This window comes from Trematomus bernacchii, unplaced genomic scaffold (assembly GCF_902827165.1).
Source record: "Trematomus bernacchii unplaced genomic scaffold, fTreBer1.1, whole genome shotgun sequence".
NCBI lineage: Eukaryota > Metazoa > Chordata > Actinopteri > Perciformes > Nototheniidae > Trematomus > Trematomus bernacchii.
This window is the reverse complement of record NW_022988043.1, coordinates 18,823,637-18,846,383: the sequence shown is the minus strand read 5'-3', so window position 1 is coordinate 18,846,383 and position 22,747 is coordinate 18,823,637. Positions and strand designations below refer to the sequence as shown.

Below are 22,747 nucleotides of genomic sequence, written 5' to 3'. Positions count from 1 at the left end.
ACTGATTCAGTAATGCTCTCAATTGGTTTTGCGATGTTTGTTACAGTATAGACCCACACATGATATTGTCAATGAAGTTCTTGAAATATACCTGAAACAGTAGGGTCCTATCAGTTTTGCCTTCAGTGAACTTGTAAAAAAAGAGAAGGGAAAAAAATTGAATATTTCATTTTGTAATCGAATACTATATTGTGCATGGGTTTTTGACTACAAACTGTGTTGCCTTAACATTTGGCTAATGTCCAGCAAACTATAATAATTCAGCCTTTATGCTTATCCTCGCAAAACACCGGAGGCCAGTAGAAACAGTTAGCTTGAATAAAAAGTGAAAAAACACATCTTTCAGCAAATTCCAAATTGGGTTAGATATCAAGCTAGCCATCTATACCAAATGATGACTTATAGTTGTTCATAATTAAAGAAATGTGCTTCTGACATTTTCCCTCTACTCACTCGACCATTTAAGAAATGCAGCGGGTGCAGTACCGCTACTTGCTCATGTGAGGGTGAAACATCTATCAACCTTTTTGCTTCATCTCGAAAGTTCAGGTAATATTTTTGAACAAATTTCCCTTAACATATGTCAAAATGTAAAAGTTGTTTTAAAGGAAGAGGTCAACATTTTATTATTGTTCTATGTATCTGTTAAAAAATCCCTATCCCGAGATCCATTTGGTCTTAGGGGAAGAGTGCTGAAAGAAACCTTTCTCCGCTTATTTTTTAACAAACGGAAATATTTGTTTGTTCTTGCACTTTTGCATTTTGTCATGGGTTAATCTCCTGATTAGCTTCAACACTTCAATGCATCCATGAATTAGTCTTGTTGTTTTGACTGTCACTTTTAATTTCTCCTCTAGCTTAAAAGCCGCATGACAAATTGACGTACTACAACTGTTTTCTCAAGCCACTGGGTTCTCATATACAAGTACATTTCCCAAATAATGGGAAATACATGCTTGTTGTTTTTTTCTGTTCTCTTTGTTTAATGCAGCCATGCTCAGGATCCACCAAGTTAGGTAGCTATATACTGAAACCAAATGGCGTGCAAAGGAATTAACATTCTAATTAAAATCTAATTATACTTTGATTTGCCAGATAATTATACTCGTGTAGCTGTTCTCTGGACTATTCGGATTTGATGAGGTGTGTTAGTGGTAATTACATCGCTGATATGGAGTTGTGTGACAGCGCAGTTTTCACACTGAGGCAAAACAAAAGAAAACGTAGTTCCTTTGTGCAATCCATGTTTTAGTAGAGGCTGTGGTTTGGGTAATTAGTTCTTAGTGTACTAAAGAGTAGAAAAAAATAAGAGCATGAAGAAAACAGGATATAAGCAGTCCTATTAATGTTGTCTATAGTTGGTATTCATGACTCAATGTGTTTACATTTGATGTTTTATTACATTATGTAGAATTTTCAGGACATTTTTGTACACTTAAGATACTATTAAGAATAACTAACTTAATTAAATAATATGAGCACTGAATTATTTAATTGTTTTAATCTATCTATTATCTAAGGCTGTTGTGTTTACTTTTAAACTGCTTCAGCCTGAGTGCATTGTGTAAGTTAAACTGGAAACTCATCCGTATAGGAACTTGATTTTAACCCTAAAATACATTTGAATGTCATGTTCCCAAAATCATCTTGAGACCATCTGTATTTTAAGAACAGTGATAGAGGAAGCCAAAGTAGACCAGCCAGACTGGTCTCAACTCGAGTAACATAAATTAAAGACTTCAGACAATAAATGAAAACTAAATTAAACCTAAGACATTTAGAATTTGAATTATGTTTTAAAACAAGTGTGAGTTATATAAAGTGATGTCATTATGTTACAGAAGTAAAAAGGAGTCCAATTGAAGCGTTTCCGGCATTGGGGAGTACATTGGATGAAACTCCCTCTGGCTTGATTTATGGCATTTTGGCCTTTGCAGACCATTTAAATGCACAAAAACCTATAACACACTACAGGAAAGGGAAAACGCCAAAAAGCATAATAGGGCCCCTTAAAGAGTAAAATTGGTTTTGTTGTACCAACCAGCAACATACCTTTTAAAACAAACACAGAAATTAACCAAAATAAGTATTGAATCCCTTTTAATTCTACCTTAATTGAGAACATGTGTTGCAGCCAATACAGGTACAGCTCAACGACAGCTGTGATGATGTCACTGTGAGTGCCTGACAGGGTTTTCACCTAATTCCATAGCCTAAAGTCATATCCTTCACCAGCTGCACACACCTTGTTCAAACAAGAGGCACACGCGTGATCAGATAAGAAGAACCTGGAGCTCCCTGTATGTCCTGGAAAACAACACGTGAAGAAAGGTGCCATTAGTGTTTATTGTAACCTGAGGGGAAGGTAGTCAGGAGTTATGAAATAACTCATCTAGACTCATCCCTGGTAGTATTCCCTTGAAGACTTTTGGACTTGGAAAGCTACTTTGGCCACATGTTCATATTGGATTTGGTTAAGTGGTGCTGTGTAGCTCAGTGGGTGGAGCGTGGCAGCAGAAAGATGAGGCAGGATCCAGATTTATGCACACAGCGCCATGGTGCATTGCCAGGTTTACAGGTTCAGCTCCCTGTGTAGATCAATGAGTAGAGAAATGCACTTAGTGTGCCAGGGTTGGGGATTTGAATCACACAATGAGCCTATCCATGCTGAGGACTGAGGCACCTGCAGCTTCCATAATGTGCCTTGAATAAAGAGGCACATTTAATTAAATGTCAGAAAATTCCCTGTGTTGCATGTCATATCTGTGATTAAGTATATGCTTTCAATGAGTTACCATGGCAAAACAGAAATGTGTGTTTCTGATTGCATTGCATTGTAAATAGTACTGCAGGTAACCAGATCCACAATACAGTGTCTACAGGGTCCACAACATGACTGCTTGGGGCGCTGAAATGTGTTTCATAATGCTTTATATTAAATTGTGTTTTTCAAAATAAAAACCAATACCAATATAGTCACATGGATTTTACGTATTAGCAAAGAGCTAAACAACATTTAATTTACCCTACCTTGGGCCTCCTAATAGCTCAGTTGGTAGAGCTAGCGGCCCATGTATTGGGGCTTGGTCCCGGGTTCAAATCCGGCATGGAATCATAGCTGTATGTCATGCTCTCTGTCTCCCCTTTTCATCACTGTCACTTAATAAAGGCAAGGGTTGCCCCAAAACATATTTTAAAACCTTTATTTACCCAACCTATTCGAAATTTTAACTTGAGGCTACTTTTATAACTTGGTATTTTATGCACCCTAAAAAGGATTTTATACACTTGATTGAAGGCTTAGTTTAACATGAATGAGATCCATAAACATAGTTAGGGGGTCCCTGTTCCGTCTCTATCTGTTCAATCCTTGGAAACATTGTAACCCTCACTTTAAAGAGAGGCCAACATTTTCTAAACAGTTTGTATTGTGTATTGTTGGGTACATATGAGTATCGTCAACTAATTCCACGTATGAGTTTAAAACATTGGAAAAGAAACAATGAAGAAACCCCAAGTGGAACAGAAAGTAAACACAAAAAGACTAAAAAAATCACATCTCACACTCCAAATTAAATGTATAAGAAATACTTTAATGCTACATTTCTAAATCTATCCTCATGCAACATGTTTTTTGAAACATTTTGATTTCACACATGAAACGCCTCACATCTGCAACCTCTTCCTGCTCTCAATTTGCCAAACATACTTTTTCTGTTTCCTTAAGAGTGAGTGTTCTCTCTGTATTGGGAAAACCGTTTTGCATGCCTGTTTTGTTTGCCACGTTTTCATACTGTTTTATGAAAACTCATCTCTTTCGACTCCACTTCGAGCGATAGAATTACTAACAAAGAATTACTAACAAAGCACTTATATACTAATAAAGGACTGGCTAATCTAAAGCCAGTTGAGTAGCACTTGAAATGTTTTGGCTCTATGAAACCTGATGTACTTATATGATTCTGTTTTCTTCAAGTTTGTATCTTCTTGGTCGAATGCACTTATTGTAAGTCGCTTTGGATAAAAGCGTCAGCTAAATGCAATGTAATGTAAAATAATGTAATCTAATGTAATGAACAAGACAAGCTCATATATTTTCATCACTGAGAGACTCTCAACATTTTATAAGTTATAATAGCTATTAAAATGAAATGGGATATGGAAAACATATCAAAGTTACTCTTTTTCTGTTAAAGCATAATACTTTCAGGCCAAACAATACCCATGAGGTTTTAGTGCAAAACAAATTCATTATTAATGTTTATTTTGGATTTATTTTAAGTAGCCACAGGCATGAAACAATCTTTTTGGACACATTTTCCAAATTCTGTCTTACATATTTAACAGCAAACACACTGTGTTGAATTCATCTAAATAAAACATGTAATGTAATATGTAACAATTAAAAAAAATGTTAATGCAACATTATTAAGGAGCCTTGTAAAGAAATGAAGCAGATGTTATTGGGTGTGTTCACTGGGAGTGGACCTCCAGCTCTGAAGTCCAACAGCTGGTTCCACATCGGGCATGCGCACTGATGGAAGCTGATGTCGCCTTGAAGTACTGTTGGAAAAATTGGATAGTACAGACATGAATGCCAAACAATAGCGTTGTGCAATCCTGTATTGTTCCTCTAAATATTACCAAGTAGCTTTTTAACTTACAAGGTTTAGTGCACACAAATCACATATAAAATAAAGATACAAAGTAATGCAAAAGTCAAGAAGAAAATAAAAGATAAAAGTAGGCTAGTAAAGAAAGAAAAAAAGAAAAAAACAATTGAATAAACTTTCAAAAATAATATAACGATGATGTTGTACAACAAACTCTATAATTTAAAATATAACTATCAAACGCACATTATAACTTTTATAACCAAGCCATTGATGTGTTATTATGCCTTACATTGCAACCATTTTTAGAAGAAAGAAAGTCGGGGCTGTAGCGCTCAGAAACACGAGCTTTGGAGCAATACATGAAGGCAACTTTTCCCCTGAGTGTGTACTTTAGCACGGCCCGGGGAAGTTTGTTGTTAACAGTGATTTGGGGGTATACTCTAAACAGGGTCGATGTGAGCTCAGCAGGCAGTAGTTTTATTGAGGATGTGAGTCAGTTAAAGGTGAGTAAGGAAGATGAAGAAACTACAACGCTCGTGACGTCAGGGCGGTAATTTTCTTGATTTCGCAGGTCTTAGTTAACTTGGCTGTGTTGGAGCAACTTTGACATACGCTCTTCACACTGCGGGATGTGCACTTCATACTCAACTCTCTGCGCTGTGTGAAACTCCCTGAAGGCTGTTTTTGTTGTTTTTCAACTCGAAACTTCACTCCATTTTAGTATCAACAATGCTGGAAAAGTTGTCACGCTGTTCCAACTCGGAGGGGGAACTTTTTAATGGAAAGAGTCGGTGGACTTCGGCGGCAGTCGCTGTGGTCCTCCTGGGTGTGTTTGCTTCATCTTGCTGGGCAGAAGAAGCATCCTGTCATGGAGCCTACGACCTCTACTTTGTTCTAGACAGGTAAGTACGAAAAAAAGCTTTAGTTTCTGTCCCTTCTCATTGAAAATAACAATGGAAGTAACCTGCTGCTAAGATAACTCTGTTAAATTAAGTTTAACTTTCTCATAAAGTTTAACGGTATGTGCCAGGGGGAGCGGGAAAGGGTCGCTTAACACAGGTGTGATGGTTTGACCTGATTAGAAAACATGTCACTTTGCACACGGCTCTATAGCCTCAAATGCTGAACAGTTTTTTTATATTATAACCCAAAAATGGTGTCGCCAGTGTTAGGTTTGCTTCACATTTGGCTAAAAGCGTGTGGACACTCCCAGGGCCGTCCCTGGCCAACTTGGGGCCCCAAGCGACATTGTGAGATGAGGGCCCCCCCCCCAACCGACAGGAGTGAACATTTATTTTTTAGAAACAAAGTACTTTGCAAATATAATTCCTGTTTATTATTATTATCAACACAGTTAGGGTAAATGGTAAATGTGCATGTATGTCGTTCAGTATGCGTTTACAGGTGAATGCATCTGCATTTCCTGCCAAATACTAGCCTCAAAAAGATTAAAATATAATTAATACAAATAAACTACTTCTACTAATAATAATAATCATAATCAATTCAATAATATAAATACTATATTATTTTATTATAATATAGTTGTAATATAGTCAAGACAAAACATGCTTATTACATGCTCAAAAACTAATATTTCTTAAATCTGTATTCAAATGTAGTTCCCTCTGTCAGCAATGTATCAACAACTACACACACATTTCTATCAGTATTTCTCTGTGTTGTGGTTGACATGATGATGACTGTTAGGAGTTAAGGGGAGAGGCTGAGCATCACCATGAAATGTGCAAATTGACATAAAAGGGGAAAAAATGCTCCATGTTTTTTAGGCTGTAAACTTTAACTGCTATGTAAGCCAACTAGACAGACAGGTTATCACTCTTCCTCCTGTACATTAGCAGATAAAAGGCATAAAATACTTGAATCAATGGTAAATAAAAAATGCTGGAAATAACTGCATCTCGGACTGAAACTGTCTTTTTGCCGACATTTCTTCACCTGCACTAGTGGCCGTTTCAAAGCCGTGATTGGTCAGATGTCGGGGGGTGCGGGGTGCGCGGAGAACTGCGCACAAGCCGAGCTCATAAGCCCCCTGTGCAATGTGAGGCCCCATGCAGCCTGCATGATCGGCCTGTAGGGAGGGACGGCCCTGGATACTCCTCTCTAAACATATGGCAAACATTCGGAAAGGGGTGTCAACAAAGTTTACTTTTCTTTAAAGGGAAGTCTGAATGCTACAGTTTGCCAAGACAATGATGCCAATGGTTTGGGTAAGGCCCTTTTCTGTTTCAGCATGACCATATCCACAAAGGCCAAAACTTAACAGTTTAGTGTGGAAGATAGCCTGCAGAGAGTACTGACCTCAACCCATTGCAAAACTTTTGAGATGAACTTGAACGTAGACTATGAGCCAAACCTTATCAGCCAACATCAGTTTTGGACCTCACTGAAGCCAGGTTCCAAAAGAGTGGAGGCTGTATAGCCGCACATTGATGCCTATGGCTTTGGAATGACATGTTAACTAATCACATGTTGGTGGAGTATGTGTATACTCACTAACGTTTGAAAGTAGCTGTGATAGTAGGGCCTATATTGTATCCTCTTTATTGCAAAATTGTATTTGTGTGTCTTTTTAGCCCTTATGTATGTTGCATTGTTGACGGAGCCTGGGATTAAGATTTTCATTGCCAGCCTGTAGGTGTTTGGCATATGACAACAGAGCCTTTGATTCTGAATGTGAATCAGTCGGTCTATGGAACCCTACCACCTCACCTGTCAGCATCTGTCTTTTTTCCCTCTTGTATCACAGAGGGGTTACATATTTCAGATAGTAACTATCACAAAGGTGTTCATGATGAGAAAGATAGCTGATGGCTGTAGCTTGTTGGTTCAATGTAGCTGCACAGTGTCCATCAGTATACTCTACTGCTGTTGTACTTGGCAACTGTTTAGTTCATTTAATACAAGTTACTGTACACTTGACTAATACTAAGTTACTAAAAACACTTACGAAGGTGAATTGCATGAAGCACAGCATGACACGGTGAAAAAGCAGTTGCCTATTTCGATCAGAATCAGAATACCTTTATTCGTCCCACAAAGGGGACATTCACATTGTTACAGCAAAAGTAAAGAACCCAAAATAGCTTAATATTAATGAAGAAGCATGCATAATATAAGTGTAGATTTCTGAATAACAAAGCAACAAATTAATAACATTTGTTATGAAAATTGAAAGTGACATTATCATATCCTTGTAATGCATTACAGGCCTTTCAAATGTATCAGCAGCCGCATCGAAACTTTGGCTAGACCAAAATAGCCTTTTTCTTCCTGACGATGCATTACAGAACTCAGCTAAAGTTTGTGAAAATTGCAAGACATTTGTTTGAAACCGTGCCGGCCTGGAAAACAAAACCGCATGTTTTCAAAATTGTTAGGAGTAATATCAAAATTGAGTGGTGTGCAGACTGCAACATGCAAAACCTTTTAAAAGTTGAACATAGGTTTGCATTTTCAATCATATATATATACATGCGGCCTGTACTTGATTGGCTGTAGTTGTGTTATGCTCAGTGGTTCCCCGCAAGGAAAAGAGTTATCTGATAAATGTCATAAAACCACACTGGTCTAACCGACCTGACCTCAACCTAACCAAGTAGTTTTCTTTGGCTAAGGTTAAGCAGTAGCCATGCTGTCTATGAGAAACATTGACCATATAATATTGTTTATCTTAATTGAGGACTCCAGCCTCCAATATGGGGCAGACTTTTGAGTCACCAGAACTAGGATGGCATTTAAAAAGTGCAGGTCTCAAGGAAAGTGATCCATTTACCTCCCATTTCCCGAGTTGGGACGTGTATTCTTCTAAATGCAGGTGTTTATGAGAACATGTGTTGTATGTCTTTGCTCAGAGTGTTTGAAAGCAAATTGAAAGTTGTTACCAAGTTTTTGTTACAACGTTCGGAGGAGTTTGTGTGAATTCTTACAATTGGAAAGGTTTTCCCACAGACACACAAAGCGATAACTAGCCTCCTAGGCAGAGATAATAAGACCTTAAATGTCAGTGAAGTCCTTGTGTGTTATTTGTGCATACTAGCAAGAAAGAATTGCATCACCATGTGGAACACACTTTGGCAATGCACCACTTCCTGTGTTTTCTAGTGCTGCTTCAAACATGCACATACCACGCTAGATTCTGTCAGTTCAGCAATACTTTGTATTAGCGTCATGCCAAAAGGCCTCTAATAAATGTTGGGGAGTTCACAGCCTTCACAGCATCTTTTAATCCTTTCCTCCCCCAACTTGGAAACATGCCATCAAGGGCCGTTGAGTTGAAACACTGCTCCCCTGACCCATTTTTAAACTACTCCACCCTCGTCTAAATTGCTAAATCACAGGATGATGACTGAGATTATTGCAACAAGTTTAACCAAGTGTATGAATACCTATTTGAATTGGGGGTCTGTTTTATTTCCTTTTGCACGTTTATATTTGTGAAATATAAAAGCCCAATCTGCAGTGCATGCTCCTTCATCAGTTTGTCAGGGTGCCAAATGGTAGCATGTCTCTTTGATTGAAGTTTGTCCCTGCAGATACAATCGCTCTACTCCCAGACTTCCTGCTTGTCCTGATAAGACTAGGATCCTAAGTCAGCACTTTTTTGCTGTGCTGTAGATTTTAGTAGCATGCTCAGAAGCATTTCTGAACAATAAAACATACATTATTGGTACTCTAACACCAAGTAATGATATTTGATTCTCTCATTTGACTAATCCTTCTTTATTAAGGGAAGCTTCACTGAGATCCACGCTCCCTTTTACAGGAACACCCTAAACACTCAGAGAGTAACACACAGACCTGTTTTAGATTAGTCCTGGAGCAAATCAAATACATTTGTCACCACATGAAATACTTAACACACTTAAACACTGCTAATCCACCACTGACACAATGTTGTCAAAGTGCAGTTTAACTTTTCCTTTACCCTCGAGCTGTGTGACCTTGTCTTTAGGGCAGCAGGGAGGAGAACGAGGTGTCATGAAAGATGAGCCTCCGAATGGTCAAACCCCTCTGTTTTATGTTCTCCGCACATACATTGAATTGTAATTATTGCTTTAATAACCTCTTTGTCGTAACATCAAGGGCATATTTTACTCACTGTGTTCGTACAGACTTATCGAAAAGGGAGAAGGGCCGAGGGCTACAGGTTGACACAGTTTCCATGTTTTGTTCTTTTATTCCAGCTGAAACAAGGAAGGAAAGAAGGTTTGCTTGAATACCACATGGAAAGATATACAAGGATCAATAAAGGACAGAAAAGCAGGAATTCAATCGGGAAAGATCATTTTTCTCTAAGTAAAATAAATCTTACAATGCCAGCACAATTCATCCATTCTACTGGACTTACCCTCTAGAATCATGCAACAAGACTCCTTATTGGACTTGTTGACATATTTGGATTTAGTACGTTTAATTGTTTCATCTTTTCTTGCCCGTTGCTCCTAGTGCATACCTGACACATTTTTTCTGAACCTAGATCTTTTATATTTGAGGATCTTTTCCATTACTCATATTGGCCTGGACACAGTTACTGTCACATTGGTGATTCTTCTGCATTTGAAAAATGTCTTGCCAAGTAGATATGTAGAAAGACTAAGCTCCTGTGAACGTTTGTGTGTTCTAACAGCTGAAGTGGCTGCTATACAACACAGACTTATCAGCACAATTATCCAGCATGTGGCTGGTGTTAATGTCCAACTGTGGTTGTGGTGCATAGCACAAATACTGGACAGTATTTTACTCCCCAGCACACAATCTGCTGCCACTGACGAGCTGCAAACTAACTGTTGTTTTCTCGTTTCAGGTCCGGAAGTGTCGCTAATGACTGGGTCGAGATCTACTCGTTCGTGAAGAACCTCACCGACAGATTTGTGAGGTCAGTACAAAGCTAGTGTTGATGTCAGGCATTGTCTTTGGAAACAAAGTTTTAGGGTTTCATAATGCTCGCAGAAGTGAATTATGCTCCATAGAATAAGATTCATGGTTTCAAATAAATATAAAAAAAGCCATTAAAATGTTTAATGTTAGAATAATTTTCATAGAGAAAACAAAATTCACTATTTTATAAAGATGACGTAGTAGGTCAACCATACCCTCCGTACCAAAATACCACATTTTTTGCATGTTTAATATATTAAATGATCTTTTGCAGTTAATGGCTATAATTACAGAGCCTACGACATTAGTTGCATCTCCCACCTGTTTTTACAAACTATCAAATAGCTAAATCTATGACACCCTTTTTGCACATAATTAATTAAAAAGACGAAAGCAGAGAAACCAGCTTGAAACGTTCGGCTTGCATAACGTTCGAGTCAAACGGCGCCTGCCAGCACAGTACAGACGGCGGCGACCCAGCCAGAATGAAGTGGTTGGTTGAAGAAAATAGCAAAGGCACCAGGTGGGAGTGGGTGGCAGAGAGGAGCAGTCTTCTGGGCTGTGAGAATGGCCATTCGCACCGGGGGGGGTCCGGCTCCACACTTATCCCCTGCTTCCACCACAGAACGGCTGACAGGCAGACAATGTACAGTAAAGCAAAAGAACACTGGAAGGCGACGAGGACAATCTGCTAAACAATGCTCGCTCACCAAGAGCTCTTCTGTCGCGCCATGTGGAGCAAACTGGACTACTTCATCAACCCCCTCCCCCACCACCACCACCCTCTGATATGTCCTTGGCATCACTGCGTCTTAGTCTTTCTATACTGCTTCAGCGGTAACGTATACAATCACAATCCCCACCGAAAGCCTTAAGTCACCACCCACCATGTATCCTGGTCTCGAGCTACTTTTAAGTCCACATATGAAACTTGCAGACAGGATGTGGATGTATACGGCTGCTACCGCCACCAGCCAAATGTGGCCGTGTGGCTTAAAGATTGTGCTAGGTTTGCGGGGGAGGATCGCGACTGGGCCATGTGTCACGTGGGTGAGAAATATCAGCACCTCTCCTTATGCTCCGAAGGCTTCGGATCTCTGAAGGAAACACTTGTGTGCTTAACTATCTGAAGTTTAGCTCGCTCCGTGGGATGGAATCCGTGTGGTTGGTACAGTCACAGGAAGTAACTCTGACTACATCTCCCAAGTCTTATAGCTTTAGAATATTAATACTTTATGGGAATCGGGGACGTTTTTTTAAGAAAACATTTGACTATTTCACCTACATTTTAAAGGTTACTGATTGCATGCAGGATTTTAAATAGAGATGCTTAGATCCTACTTTTTCTTTTCAAATTCCATTTCTGAAATCAGATTGAGTCTTTCTTGTTCCTATGTGTAAAAAATTAATTCAACTCTAACTTTTGTTGTTGTATTAGTTTTCAAATTGCGCTGTTTTGTAAACGATAGCAACTAAGAGAAAGTAAATGTATGTATTTCACATCCGTACTTTACTCAACCCATTATATAATGTCGTTATAGTTTCTAATTTGATATTCATTGTTAGATAAGTTGATGCATGCTGTTGCGCGATAACAATATTTTATTATGAGATGTTAAAAAAAATTGTCTTGTCAGCGTGATGTGAAGAGCAAGATTGAATTCTTCAGGCCATTATGCATGCTCAGAATTAAGTTCATTTCAATTATTTTATTCATATCTGCATGCAGACTTGGTGAGAAAAAGAGTCCCTCTCCAAGATGGACAAACATGTATTAAAGCCTTAGATGCATTGAGAACAGCTCACAGAGACTGAAAAGACAAGCATATAATCACAATGTAGAGAAATAAGATTACAATATTAGTAAGATTAATAAAAAGTGTTGCACAAAGTTTTGAAAACATTTGATCTCCTTTGTATATAACTCATATTTTGCATTTTAGTCTATATCTTAATAAGGCAACAATAAAACCTTTATGTTAGGAAAATAATTGAAGACATGCATCCCTGAAGGCTTATTTATTATGTTAAATATAAAATACTTTTGTTGAGGAGCATGTCATATTGCTTGGATAAATAAAAAGAACCTCAGGTCTTATGTCGCCACCACTATTGAAAATGTTTAAACAACTGCCTGCCAAACAAGGAGACAAATAATGGCAACACTTAAAATGTGGACAGTTTGGGGTACTTTAAGATTCTGAGTTACCTTTACGATTTAAGTACTTTTGGTACCTGTTCTTGAATGTACTTCAGTAAAATCACAGGAATTGTATTTGTATTGAAATATTTTTCCTTTGTGGCATTACAGCTCTAACTAGAGTGAAGTATTTGACTGGTTTGTAACCATTTTTGTAATTGTCAATACCAGCAAGTACATTTGTGCAGTGGGACTTGTACATTTTCCTTCACTTTTTTGTTGATTTAAATGTTCACAGCAGGATGCATATATGTGTATAGTTTTCTGAGGCAGTGAGTGTGCTGTTATATAACAGAGGGAGTGATACTGAATGTAAACAGCCTCTGTGGTCAGGGACACATCGGAGTGTCCAGTGACAGTTCACACCTTAAACACTCACAGGTACAAAGTACACTATATCTGTGTAACAGGATGTGTGTTCGAGTGTTTACGTGTGACTCATCCTCACAACATGTTTACTGTCTGTGAATTGATTAATCACTTCCTTCAGTCCCACTGAAGCTGCTTTAAGTCATACATTAATATTAGTTGACATTAAAAAAGCTGTTTACTTAATTATACTCATCTGTTTAATTCTCCTGAACTGAGCTGAACCTCTATGAAGTTATATATAAAACTGTCAGTCACACTGACTCCTAAAACAGTGTTTTACATGTCATACTGTGTGGGGGGTGGATGAAGAAGATGAAGGGCGGATATGATAAGGAAGAGAAAATCTGAATAAATATTACAACATTATAATATACTGTCCATATATTTTGATAAAACATGACATTTCTGATTCCTTTCCTGTTTTGTTTTTCAGCCCCAGAACGAGAGTCTCGTTCATCGTGTTCTCGGCCAGAGCAGAAGTCCTGCTGCCTCTGACCGGAGACGGGTACTGAACCCTAACACACACAATTCTGTTTCAATGGTTACTGTACCTTAACTCTAAGAAGTCTCATGGCCTAAATACTGTATTGTTGATAAATAGTAACGGTGATAACGGTAATAACAAAGTCTAGTCTTTCGCCTAAATTAGGTATACGACTACTGTTTGTATGTGCAAGTTTAGTACCAGAACAAAAGTTTATTGCTACATATTATCGGGAGGTTCAGTTGATTTGGGTTTTCAATAACTTATTTTCTTGCGGGAAATGTTTGCATGATTGAGGTGAGAGATTTGCCTTGGGCCTCAAAAGGCCAAACTGGATAGTGTTGTGGACTATTAGTCAACCATTTATTATTTTGTGTGTTTTTTAGATACGAGATAGAAAATGGTCTGAAACGCTTGCGGGCCGTTATGCCAGCAGGTGAAACGTATATGCATGAGGGAATAAAAGAGGTAAGGTTACTTTCTAAAATAAACGCAATTACGGCTCAGAAGCTTTTTTTGTAAATATACTTGTGAGCATGTGATGTAACGTTTGGTGTCATTTGAACCTGAAGGCCTCAGTTCAGATACAGGCGCAGAAGACCAAGTCTTCCAGCATCATCCTGGCTCTGACTGACGGGAAACTGGAAACCTACATTCACGAGCTCACAGTGAAAGAGGTTAGGTTCACATTGTCTAACACAAATCTTGCTTTACACATTTTAAAATGCTATGCTTTTTTTACCTGCAAACAGAGTTAGCTTTTCTAAAATAAAAAAAAAACACCCTTTTGTTATTTATATGTGAAATATATGTGGCTTTTTTTTCTGAATGTGATGAGGATCTGGCATTTCAAAATGTTTTGTTACATCCAACCTGTTGCACATCATCCCCTCATTTGTTTGATCCTCAGGCTGACAAGGCGAGGACATTCGGAGCCCGTGTTTACTGTGTGGGTATCAAGGACTTCGATGAGCAGCAGGTAAGAAAGCTTGAGTCTTAATCTGAAGCAGTGTGCGCTAAATCACATTTAAAAGCGAGAGACATCTTGCCATGTTGGAAGAGTGTCAAGAAAGGTAAACACAAGTATTGTGAGCGCTATTACCTGTAATGAAAATCCATGTCTTAAAGTAATATCAATACAAACTCTAGTAAACAACTCCTGCAGCATAATCCACTTTTCAGATGCTCGTCTGTCGTTGGTTTAGCTCCACGTAGTCATTTCTTTTGTTTGAATAATGTGAAATATTCTGCTTCAAGTAGAATTCTCGAGTTCCCTTGACATCACTCTCTGTATATTTAGACATTTCGTCACTGTTAATGATTTATTTATTTTTGAATTGACTTTATTAGCTAGATAATATATTGGCTTGATAATCTAGAGTGCTGTAACCATTCGGCTACTGTGGTGCTCCATTATTAAAGACAAAAAGCAATAGGTCAAACTAAATTGTGATGATGTGCAACAGGTTCAATGACAACAAATGACCATATGTTACTGATATTGCACAAAGTGAACTCATAAACTGAATTAAACGGTGGGTGTTACCTTTAGAATTCCAACAATCTATGAACCATTGTGGAACCATGAACAAAGAAAATCAATCTGATCATTCTTTACCAATTTCTTTCAGGATTTTCAAATACATAACAAAACTCATAATGTATGTGTAAATATATTATCGGGTTATATATTTGCAGTATATACCAGTCATATCAGTTATAGACCGTTTGCACTATTCACACTGTTCAACACATTGAATTGGCCACAGAAAAAAAAATGTCCACAGCATATAATCTTCACTGATTTCAGTCTGCACCAAAGTCAGTGCTATCTGCCGTTTTACTGTCCCTCTCGCAACATGGTGGCCTGTCCCTTGGTAACCATTGGTAACAATCCTGTGATGAGCTCTTATTAAGTCAAATAACAAAGACAATATTGCTCCAAGTTTGTGTTGAAGTGATTTTTTTTTTTTTTAATGGTTGAGCAAAGTGTTTGCCACAGTCATGCCATCTGCTATGTCTCCTCCTGCCCATGATATGAAAGGAAAGACAGTGCTCCGTCATAAAGAGGATAAGAGAAAAAGAAGAAAGCCGTTATCACATCTCTTCTTGTTAATTCAACTCTTGATGATACCAACAGCTTGCTGATGTAGCGGACACCAAGGACCAAGTGTTTCCTGTCAAAGATGGCTTCCAGGCACTCAAAGGCATCGTCAATTCTGTAAGTGCGCCTACTTTCTGTTTTTGTGTATGTGGTCCTGGACGGCAGTCGGCTCAGGTTTATGTAAATGTTTGAAAAATAGGTGGAATTTAACACTAATGTCCAAAATGGGAAATTGTTAAAATAAAAAAACATATAAGTGTTCAGAAAAATTCCCTGCCCTGGCTTCATTGAAGTTTGCACACATTAAAGCAGAACCTCTGCATGGAAACTGTTTGTGGAAATAACTGCTGGCTGTGTCTCCACTTTGTAGGCGGAAATGGAAATGTCTTTGCCACTCTGTAGCAAATGAAGACATGCAAGCAGCTTGACAGTTAGTCACTGTCCACAGTGCCATCCTCCTCACCGTGTCTTTATTGTGTTTAGTACACTATTGCTTTTATTTCTGAAAATAAAAGCCAGCGTAAGGTATCAACCCCATCTTGCTGTATCAGTCAATAGAGTCCCTTAAACAGTGTTTATATGAAGTTTCCCTCCTCGCCCGCTGCTAGCCAATTAGTGATACTTTCCATTTGCTGCCGCTTTTTGAGCCGAAACGCTGTCAGCCAAGGCGGGGGTTTGTATGGCATCATTTCTACATGACTGTGAGCCCGGAGCACTGCGGAGCGCACCGACCTGAGCTGGACTTTACATCTCTGTGTTTAGAGAAAGACCAAACTGTGAGACTTGCAGCCGGAGGGACGCAGAGCCAAAGGGTGTGTCTTGTTTCTGTTGTGTGATCCAAAGTAAAAACAACTATGATTGATTTTGCACAGCCTGACTACAGAGTGAAAGAAGGTTGTCTAAAACTGTGGCTCTCATTCCCCCAAAAATGTGGGACCATGCACTTTAATTCAGAATATGCCAAATACTTATTCCTTCTCCTTATATTTATCTTAAATTATTTTAACAACAAAAACATGAGGTAAAGTGCATGTATAATTATTTTATATAGTATATATTTTATATTTTCATTTGATCGTCCATGTTTTGGTTCTTGAATCAGGAATTAAGTCTTAATAAAGTCCTTGAAACAGTGGTTTAAAAAAGGCAACACTGATACCTTCAAATAGGTATAATGTTAGTTAGATAATTATACAGCATTAGTAACCATGACTCGCACTAGTCCTGACTTATAACATCATCTCTAAGGAGCATGTGAATCCATCCTGTAACATTACAAAGTGTTGAAAGCCTCTGAAAGGGTGGATTTGATTATCTATACTGTAAATGGGAGAAATATGCTTTCAATCTGTTTTTGCTGAGTTAAGGGAATCCTCTTTTTTTCATTTTAAGAGCATGCACAGGGTCACAAGGTCGTCCTTTTGCATCAAAGCCATTTACATATATTTTAGTCTTTCCAAAAAATGATTACAGCCTGTACAAAATGGTCCTGCACAACAAAATAAAGCTCATCCCGTCAGTCCTTCGGAGGCTCACAGTGCCAGCATCCAAGTGCATTCTTCTCTGATTAGTAATACTGGATTCCTGACTAGTTGGCCTCCTCACTCCTCTTTTTGGATTTGGAGGATTTGAGATCATCTGTGCAGCCTTTTGCTGCAGGGTCTGCCTCAGTGACCGGCGTGATAAAACGCACAGAGAGAGTTCAGGAAAGTTGTGTTCCTGCGCCGTTTATTTGTCCTCTGTGCTTCACTGGACCACTGTTGTCTAAGCTGTGGGCCTTTTGGGAAAACTCCAAATTGCGAAGTAGCCATGACGTTATCGTTTACTTCAGCTGCGATCTGTACAGTGTCGCCAACTCCAACATGCATTCCTGTTTGACATTGGATTACCCTTCCACCTAATTATGTCCGCTAAAAGACCGGTCTCACGCTTTCAGAAAGCCCAGCAGTTACGCTGTCGTAGATATACAAATTAATTAGAGTATTTGGCCGACTGCCTTGTCTCCCCGCTGCAGCCTGTAAATAATGTTTGTTGCTAGATCCAAGAAAAATGAAAAGCTGCTGTTTGAGTTCTAATGCCTCTAATCTCCACTGCTAAAGCTTTTAATATATGTATCTCCAAAATGCTTAGGTCCTTCAACCCTGATGGATTACTTAATACAACCATAAATCTTTAAAAAGCCTTACATTTTAAAGGAAATGTTACTCTTCCAAATTCCCTATTCAGAGCAACATTTCTACACCTAGATGTCATTCTTTGAGTCCCTCCTTCATTTTAAGCAAAGGCACGCAAACGCTCCTTTTTTCTCTCCTCCCCTTTTTGCTCGGGCACTGCCAAGGAAGTAATTAGACGGGGAAAATAGTGGCTCAGAGGAACAGCAGCAGATCCTTTTCCTCCCAGCTGTCATCTGCAAGCCTCTCCCCTTTTCTCGATCCCATATCAAACCATCATATTTAATAAGGCCGCTGTAAACAGTCCCGTCTTCCTCTCCTTAGATTGAAGTTTCACCCAACATCAAATGAAAGGTTCAAGTATCCTGTATTGCAGTTAATATGCTTCTTTTTACCGACTGTGTACTGGGATTTGCATAGTTTGTCCTTTGTTGATTTATTGAATCACGGCGGATAGTGCGGCTCCATGACAGTGGGCTCACACAGGCCTCTTTATATGATAATGCGGGATCCCGGAGGTTTTTTAATAGATCTGAGAAATGTAATAGTCTTGCATAATTTTCCCATAAAGGCTGACACAGCTGCCGTTCTTCCCTCCTGTTCTCCTCGCCGCCGATATTTAGCGCTCTCCTTTAGACGCCAGGCCCCGATCAGGAGCGAGACATTTCTCAGGTGTTGCACCCTAATCTGTTTTCTAAACTTGACAGAGCCGATAACAGCCAGGACTTGATGTATTTATTCTTGGCCCTCAAGCGATAATGTACCCATTTCCTTTTTCCCCTCATCCTCCAGATATTAAAGCGTTCGTGCACAGAGATCCTGAGTGTGGAGCCCTCCAGTGTCTGTGTGAACGGTGAGTGGACCCTCCTGCTGCACTGTGCACACATCGTGCTTTCCAGGCTCGTGGTTACTTCTTGCTTGGATCAATCACTAAGGGCAGTATAGGACACTTGCATAACCTCAGATCTTTTAAATCAAGGCACATTTTGCATTCTTTTATCACTTTAACACATCCCTTTACAGGTTGGTCCACTTAAATCGGTGGCTATCAACCTTTGCTCCTCCTCTGAACATGAGTTTTGAATTCATCCCGTCAAAATATTTAATTTCATTGGGCTTTGGTGGCCTGAACTCATGAAAGTATCTTGTATTTCACATGGAAAAACTGAGGTGAGAGTAAAGTCAGAAAGAAAAGTTTTGGATCGAAAATCTATTCTTTCTTACAAATGCATCCTGTGACCCTTATTAATCCCCCTCTATTAATTGGGTGAGACCCCTGGGTTGTGAACATCTGGTGTAAATAACATATGTGATCATTGAACTCGCAGAAGAGACACTGTCAAGTGTCCAGCTGTGCAACACACAACATAAACTACAGAAGTTACATAGAGTTCGAACATGATTCTGCATGGTCCTGCCAGCTGTCTGAAAGCTTTGATTTGTCTTTTGATTGGCCATCATTCAGACTCCCACGGTGCTCATTTTGTTATTTTTCTCGTGAAACTTTAAAGTGGCCCTTTTTATGCTTTTTGTGGTTTTCCCTTTCCTTTAGTGTGTTTTTAAAGGTTTTAATGCATGTAAATGGTCTGCAAAGGATCACATTCCAAAGCTCCCTCCAGAGGGAGTTTCTCTTTTTGAACATTAAATGATGTAACGAGTAACAGTAAATGTACAATATACACATATGAAACCTGAAAATGAACAAAATAGGGCCCACTTTAACATAGTGTGAGTTGGTAAAAAGGATAAAAGGATAAAGCAGGAACTAGTCTGCATTCCAAGGCTCTGTAAATAACTTCTTACTTAATAATTGTTACAAAATAAAATGTGCAAAGAAAAGTATAGTGATAACACAGCTGCTGTTGGTTTACATCAGCATCAGTATTCTGCACTGCACCGCACTGCGACTGCATTATTTACATATATTCTATACATGCTTCCTCCACCCATTCTTATCTTCCATTTACTTGCATCCACAGAGTCCTTCGACATCGTCCTCAGAGGGAACGGCTTCACTCTCGGCCGCAGCAACGAAGGCGTCCTCTGCAGCTTTATAGTCAACCAGCAAACCTTCGGTAAGTTGTGGAAATCACCAATTGATATAGTACATGTTGCATTCACAGTCACATGCACAGCACAGTCTTAACCACAGGGCTCCGTAATGAGCAGGCTCTTCATGCTGTGTGATCTGATATGTTTTAATCACTATGAAAGCAAACTAAATGTGGAGTCACATAATACATTCTGTAGGTTTACACATACGAAGAATTTGCTTTGGTGTAAATGGTGCATAAAAGACACAGAAAGAAGAATACATTTTTTTAAGAAAGGAGCCAAAAAATGTATTATTATAAAGACTATTGTAACCAATTACAAATAAAGACTATATATAGTACTTGTCAAATTGTATTTTACTGTGCTCAGTTTCTTACGTGTATATTTGTAATTATTAATCATTTATTTAATTGATATAATATCAACACTGCTGTGAGGTCGTAAGATACAAGCAGACATTTGATGAAACGGCCCGGTGTGATCTAAATTTGGACCTTCATTTAAAAATGTCAGTTTTTTTTAAACGACAGCAGACCACGATTGCAACACATGCAAATCATTGGTAACAAAGCGGATTGTCACACAGTCCACAGTTTGCCTTTGGCCATGCTGTCTACAGCAACTCCGTTTAAGGATTCATTGCTACTTAATGTTTTGAACAACAAAATCATTAGCGCAGTTGGAATGTCATGCAATCCCGAAAGAAAATGCTTTGCGAGGCATTTTTATATACATATTTTATGAAAAAGCACCTTTTTTTTTTAATCAATATATTTAGCAGTTTCAAGCAATTTGGGTGACAAGAACCTATTGATGTTTTTTTTTAATTATTATTAGTTTCTAGCAAAATAGAGTAGCAAAAATAGATATCTGTTAGGGGTCTCGTGATCATGATGTAACGGCTTAATAAAAAGCCTCTTGGAGGTTTATTGTAAACCCAACTGGAAGTCTGCCATTTTGCCTTTACTTTGCAATTTATGGCAATTTCCGCCACTTCCAGGATCTGTACCTTAACAAACTCCAGTCCTATGTGACATTTAGTCCAATCGATAATAAATGTGGTCAGTATAATCTGAAGACCTTGGCGATGAAAGGTGATGTTTGAAGTGCCATGTAAGACCTGCTTGTATTGTCTAATTATATCTAAATATTCATGGATTTCAACACTTTCTAACCTTTTCTGAAGCCTACGACCACGTTTCATAGTTGGAAGGTGAACTTAAAGAAAGCTTATTACACAAAGCAGTTTAAAGAACATCTTCACAATTCTTGCATGGGACCATCCAAGGAGCACTTGAATGCACCATTGGTCTTACCTGAGGCCTATGCTGTCGGAGGGCCATTGTGGTTCATTTTATAATGCGTATTAACCAACATCCTATATGAGTGCAGTCAGACCTGTGGGCTGTTCAGTCTCCCTCCACATCTTCCTGTCACCAGAACAAACCCGACCAACTGCTATCTCTTAGCAGCTCCCCACCTTTATGATCAGAGCTAACGAGCGGAGGCTATGTAGGTCACTGTGCTCCTTATTTTGAGTTCGCAGTCTGTTCTGTCGAGAAATCCTTTTTCAAGAAGCAAACGGGATTTGGCACCGACAGCCAATCTCTCATTTGGCCGTGGGATCTGCGGGATCGACGACTGCCAATGACAACACTTCCCTCCTTGACGGGCTATTTTTGATTTCCATCTCAACTTGACTATAAAACACTAAAAAATAACTCCATCCGAATGAGTAAGTGGCCATTAGCAGATGTCTTCTTGTTGGTCCTTTCTCAGTTTAGGCTGTCTCACATTCGCCCACTTGGGGCTATTAATTCCCTTATTGGCTTTTGCATGTGTTCAGCACAGACCTTTGCAACAGGGGGGCACCTTATAATTATGGACAGGCATCATGGCAACTATGGAACACACACAGCACATATGTGGAACAGATGCTACAGTCTTCTCCATCAGCAAACCAGCGGGAGCCCCGAGAAAACGAGCACGAAAAAATGATATCAATCATGTTAGCGACCTCCATCAGACACACACACACACACACACACACACACACACACACACACACACACACACAAAATAATCAAATTGGTCATATGAAATAATATGTTCCTGACTGATTAAAGATTACATTTGATAAACATTGTAATACACGGAGTTTTCATAATCATTGTGTAATATTGCTTATAATTGTTTTTTATTTATATTAAAGGGATGTTAATCAACAGACACTAAAAATCTAATTAATATACAACAAAAATCGTTTGTTTTGTTGAGATCTACAAATCTGTGATGCCAAGATTTTATTTTGTGCCGTTCACAATATATGACCTTTTTAATATAAATAAAGCACAGTCCCTAATGCTGCTGTAACTTCTTTGCTCTTTCTCGGATGCAGTGCTCATTGCGAACAGATTTTGACACATTGTCTTTTTTTCTTCTGTTGTTCCTACAGACCAAAAGCCCAGTTATGTGCGTAATGACTATCTGCTGTGTCCTGCTCCGGTGCTCTATGAAGTGGGACAGTAAGTACAGATTTCTGTTTTGGGAAGAGCTGGAGGAGCTTGTTAGTGTTACATATGCTGCAAATATCTACTCTTTTTTTTCTGATTTTAATTTGTTTTATATGCACCTACAGTGTATGACAGACCAAACTTTCAGTTTTTTTTCTTTTCTGTCCTTCAGACAAATATTGCTAATGAGTGGGAAAACAATATAAACATTTTAAAGAAGCAAATTAGACAAAACAATTGATAAATGACTGGATGTATACACATAGTCTCTTAAATTAAGTTTTCCAGAATAACTTTATAGTTGGTGTGCGTGTTGTGTTTCTGTAGATTT

The 22,747-nt window shown here is 38.7% G+C and overlaps 1 protein-coding gene across 1 annotated transcript in view; it reads left to right on the top strand.

Moving 5' to 3' along the window:
* Nucleotides 1-4,979: 4,979 nt before the first annotated feature.
* Nucleotides 4,980-22,747, top strand: part of antxr2a (ANTXR cell adhesion molecule 2a) — a 77,821-nt gene continuing 60,053 nt past the window's right edge. The window contains 11 exon segments of the mRNA XM_034118126.1: nucleotides 4,980-5,119; nucleotides 5,338-5,518; nucleotides 10,444-10,515; nucleotides 13,523-13,594; nucleotides 13,960-14,041; nucleotides 14,146-14,250; nucleotides 14,484-14,552; nucleotides 15,714-15,794; nucleotides 18,641-18,701; nucleotides 19,828-19,923; nucleotides 22,359-22,428. Coding sequence (XP_033974017.1) covers nucleotides 5,346-5,518; nucleotides 10,444-10,515; nucleotides 13,523-13,594; nucleotides 13,960-14,041; nucleotides 14,146-14,250; nucleotides 14,484-14,552; nucleotides 15,714-15,794; nucleotides 18,641-18,701; nucleotides 19,828-19,923; nucleotides 22,359-22,428 — 881 coding nt within the window. The 5' untranslated portion in view covers nucleotides 4,980-5,119; nucleotides 5,338-5,345.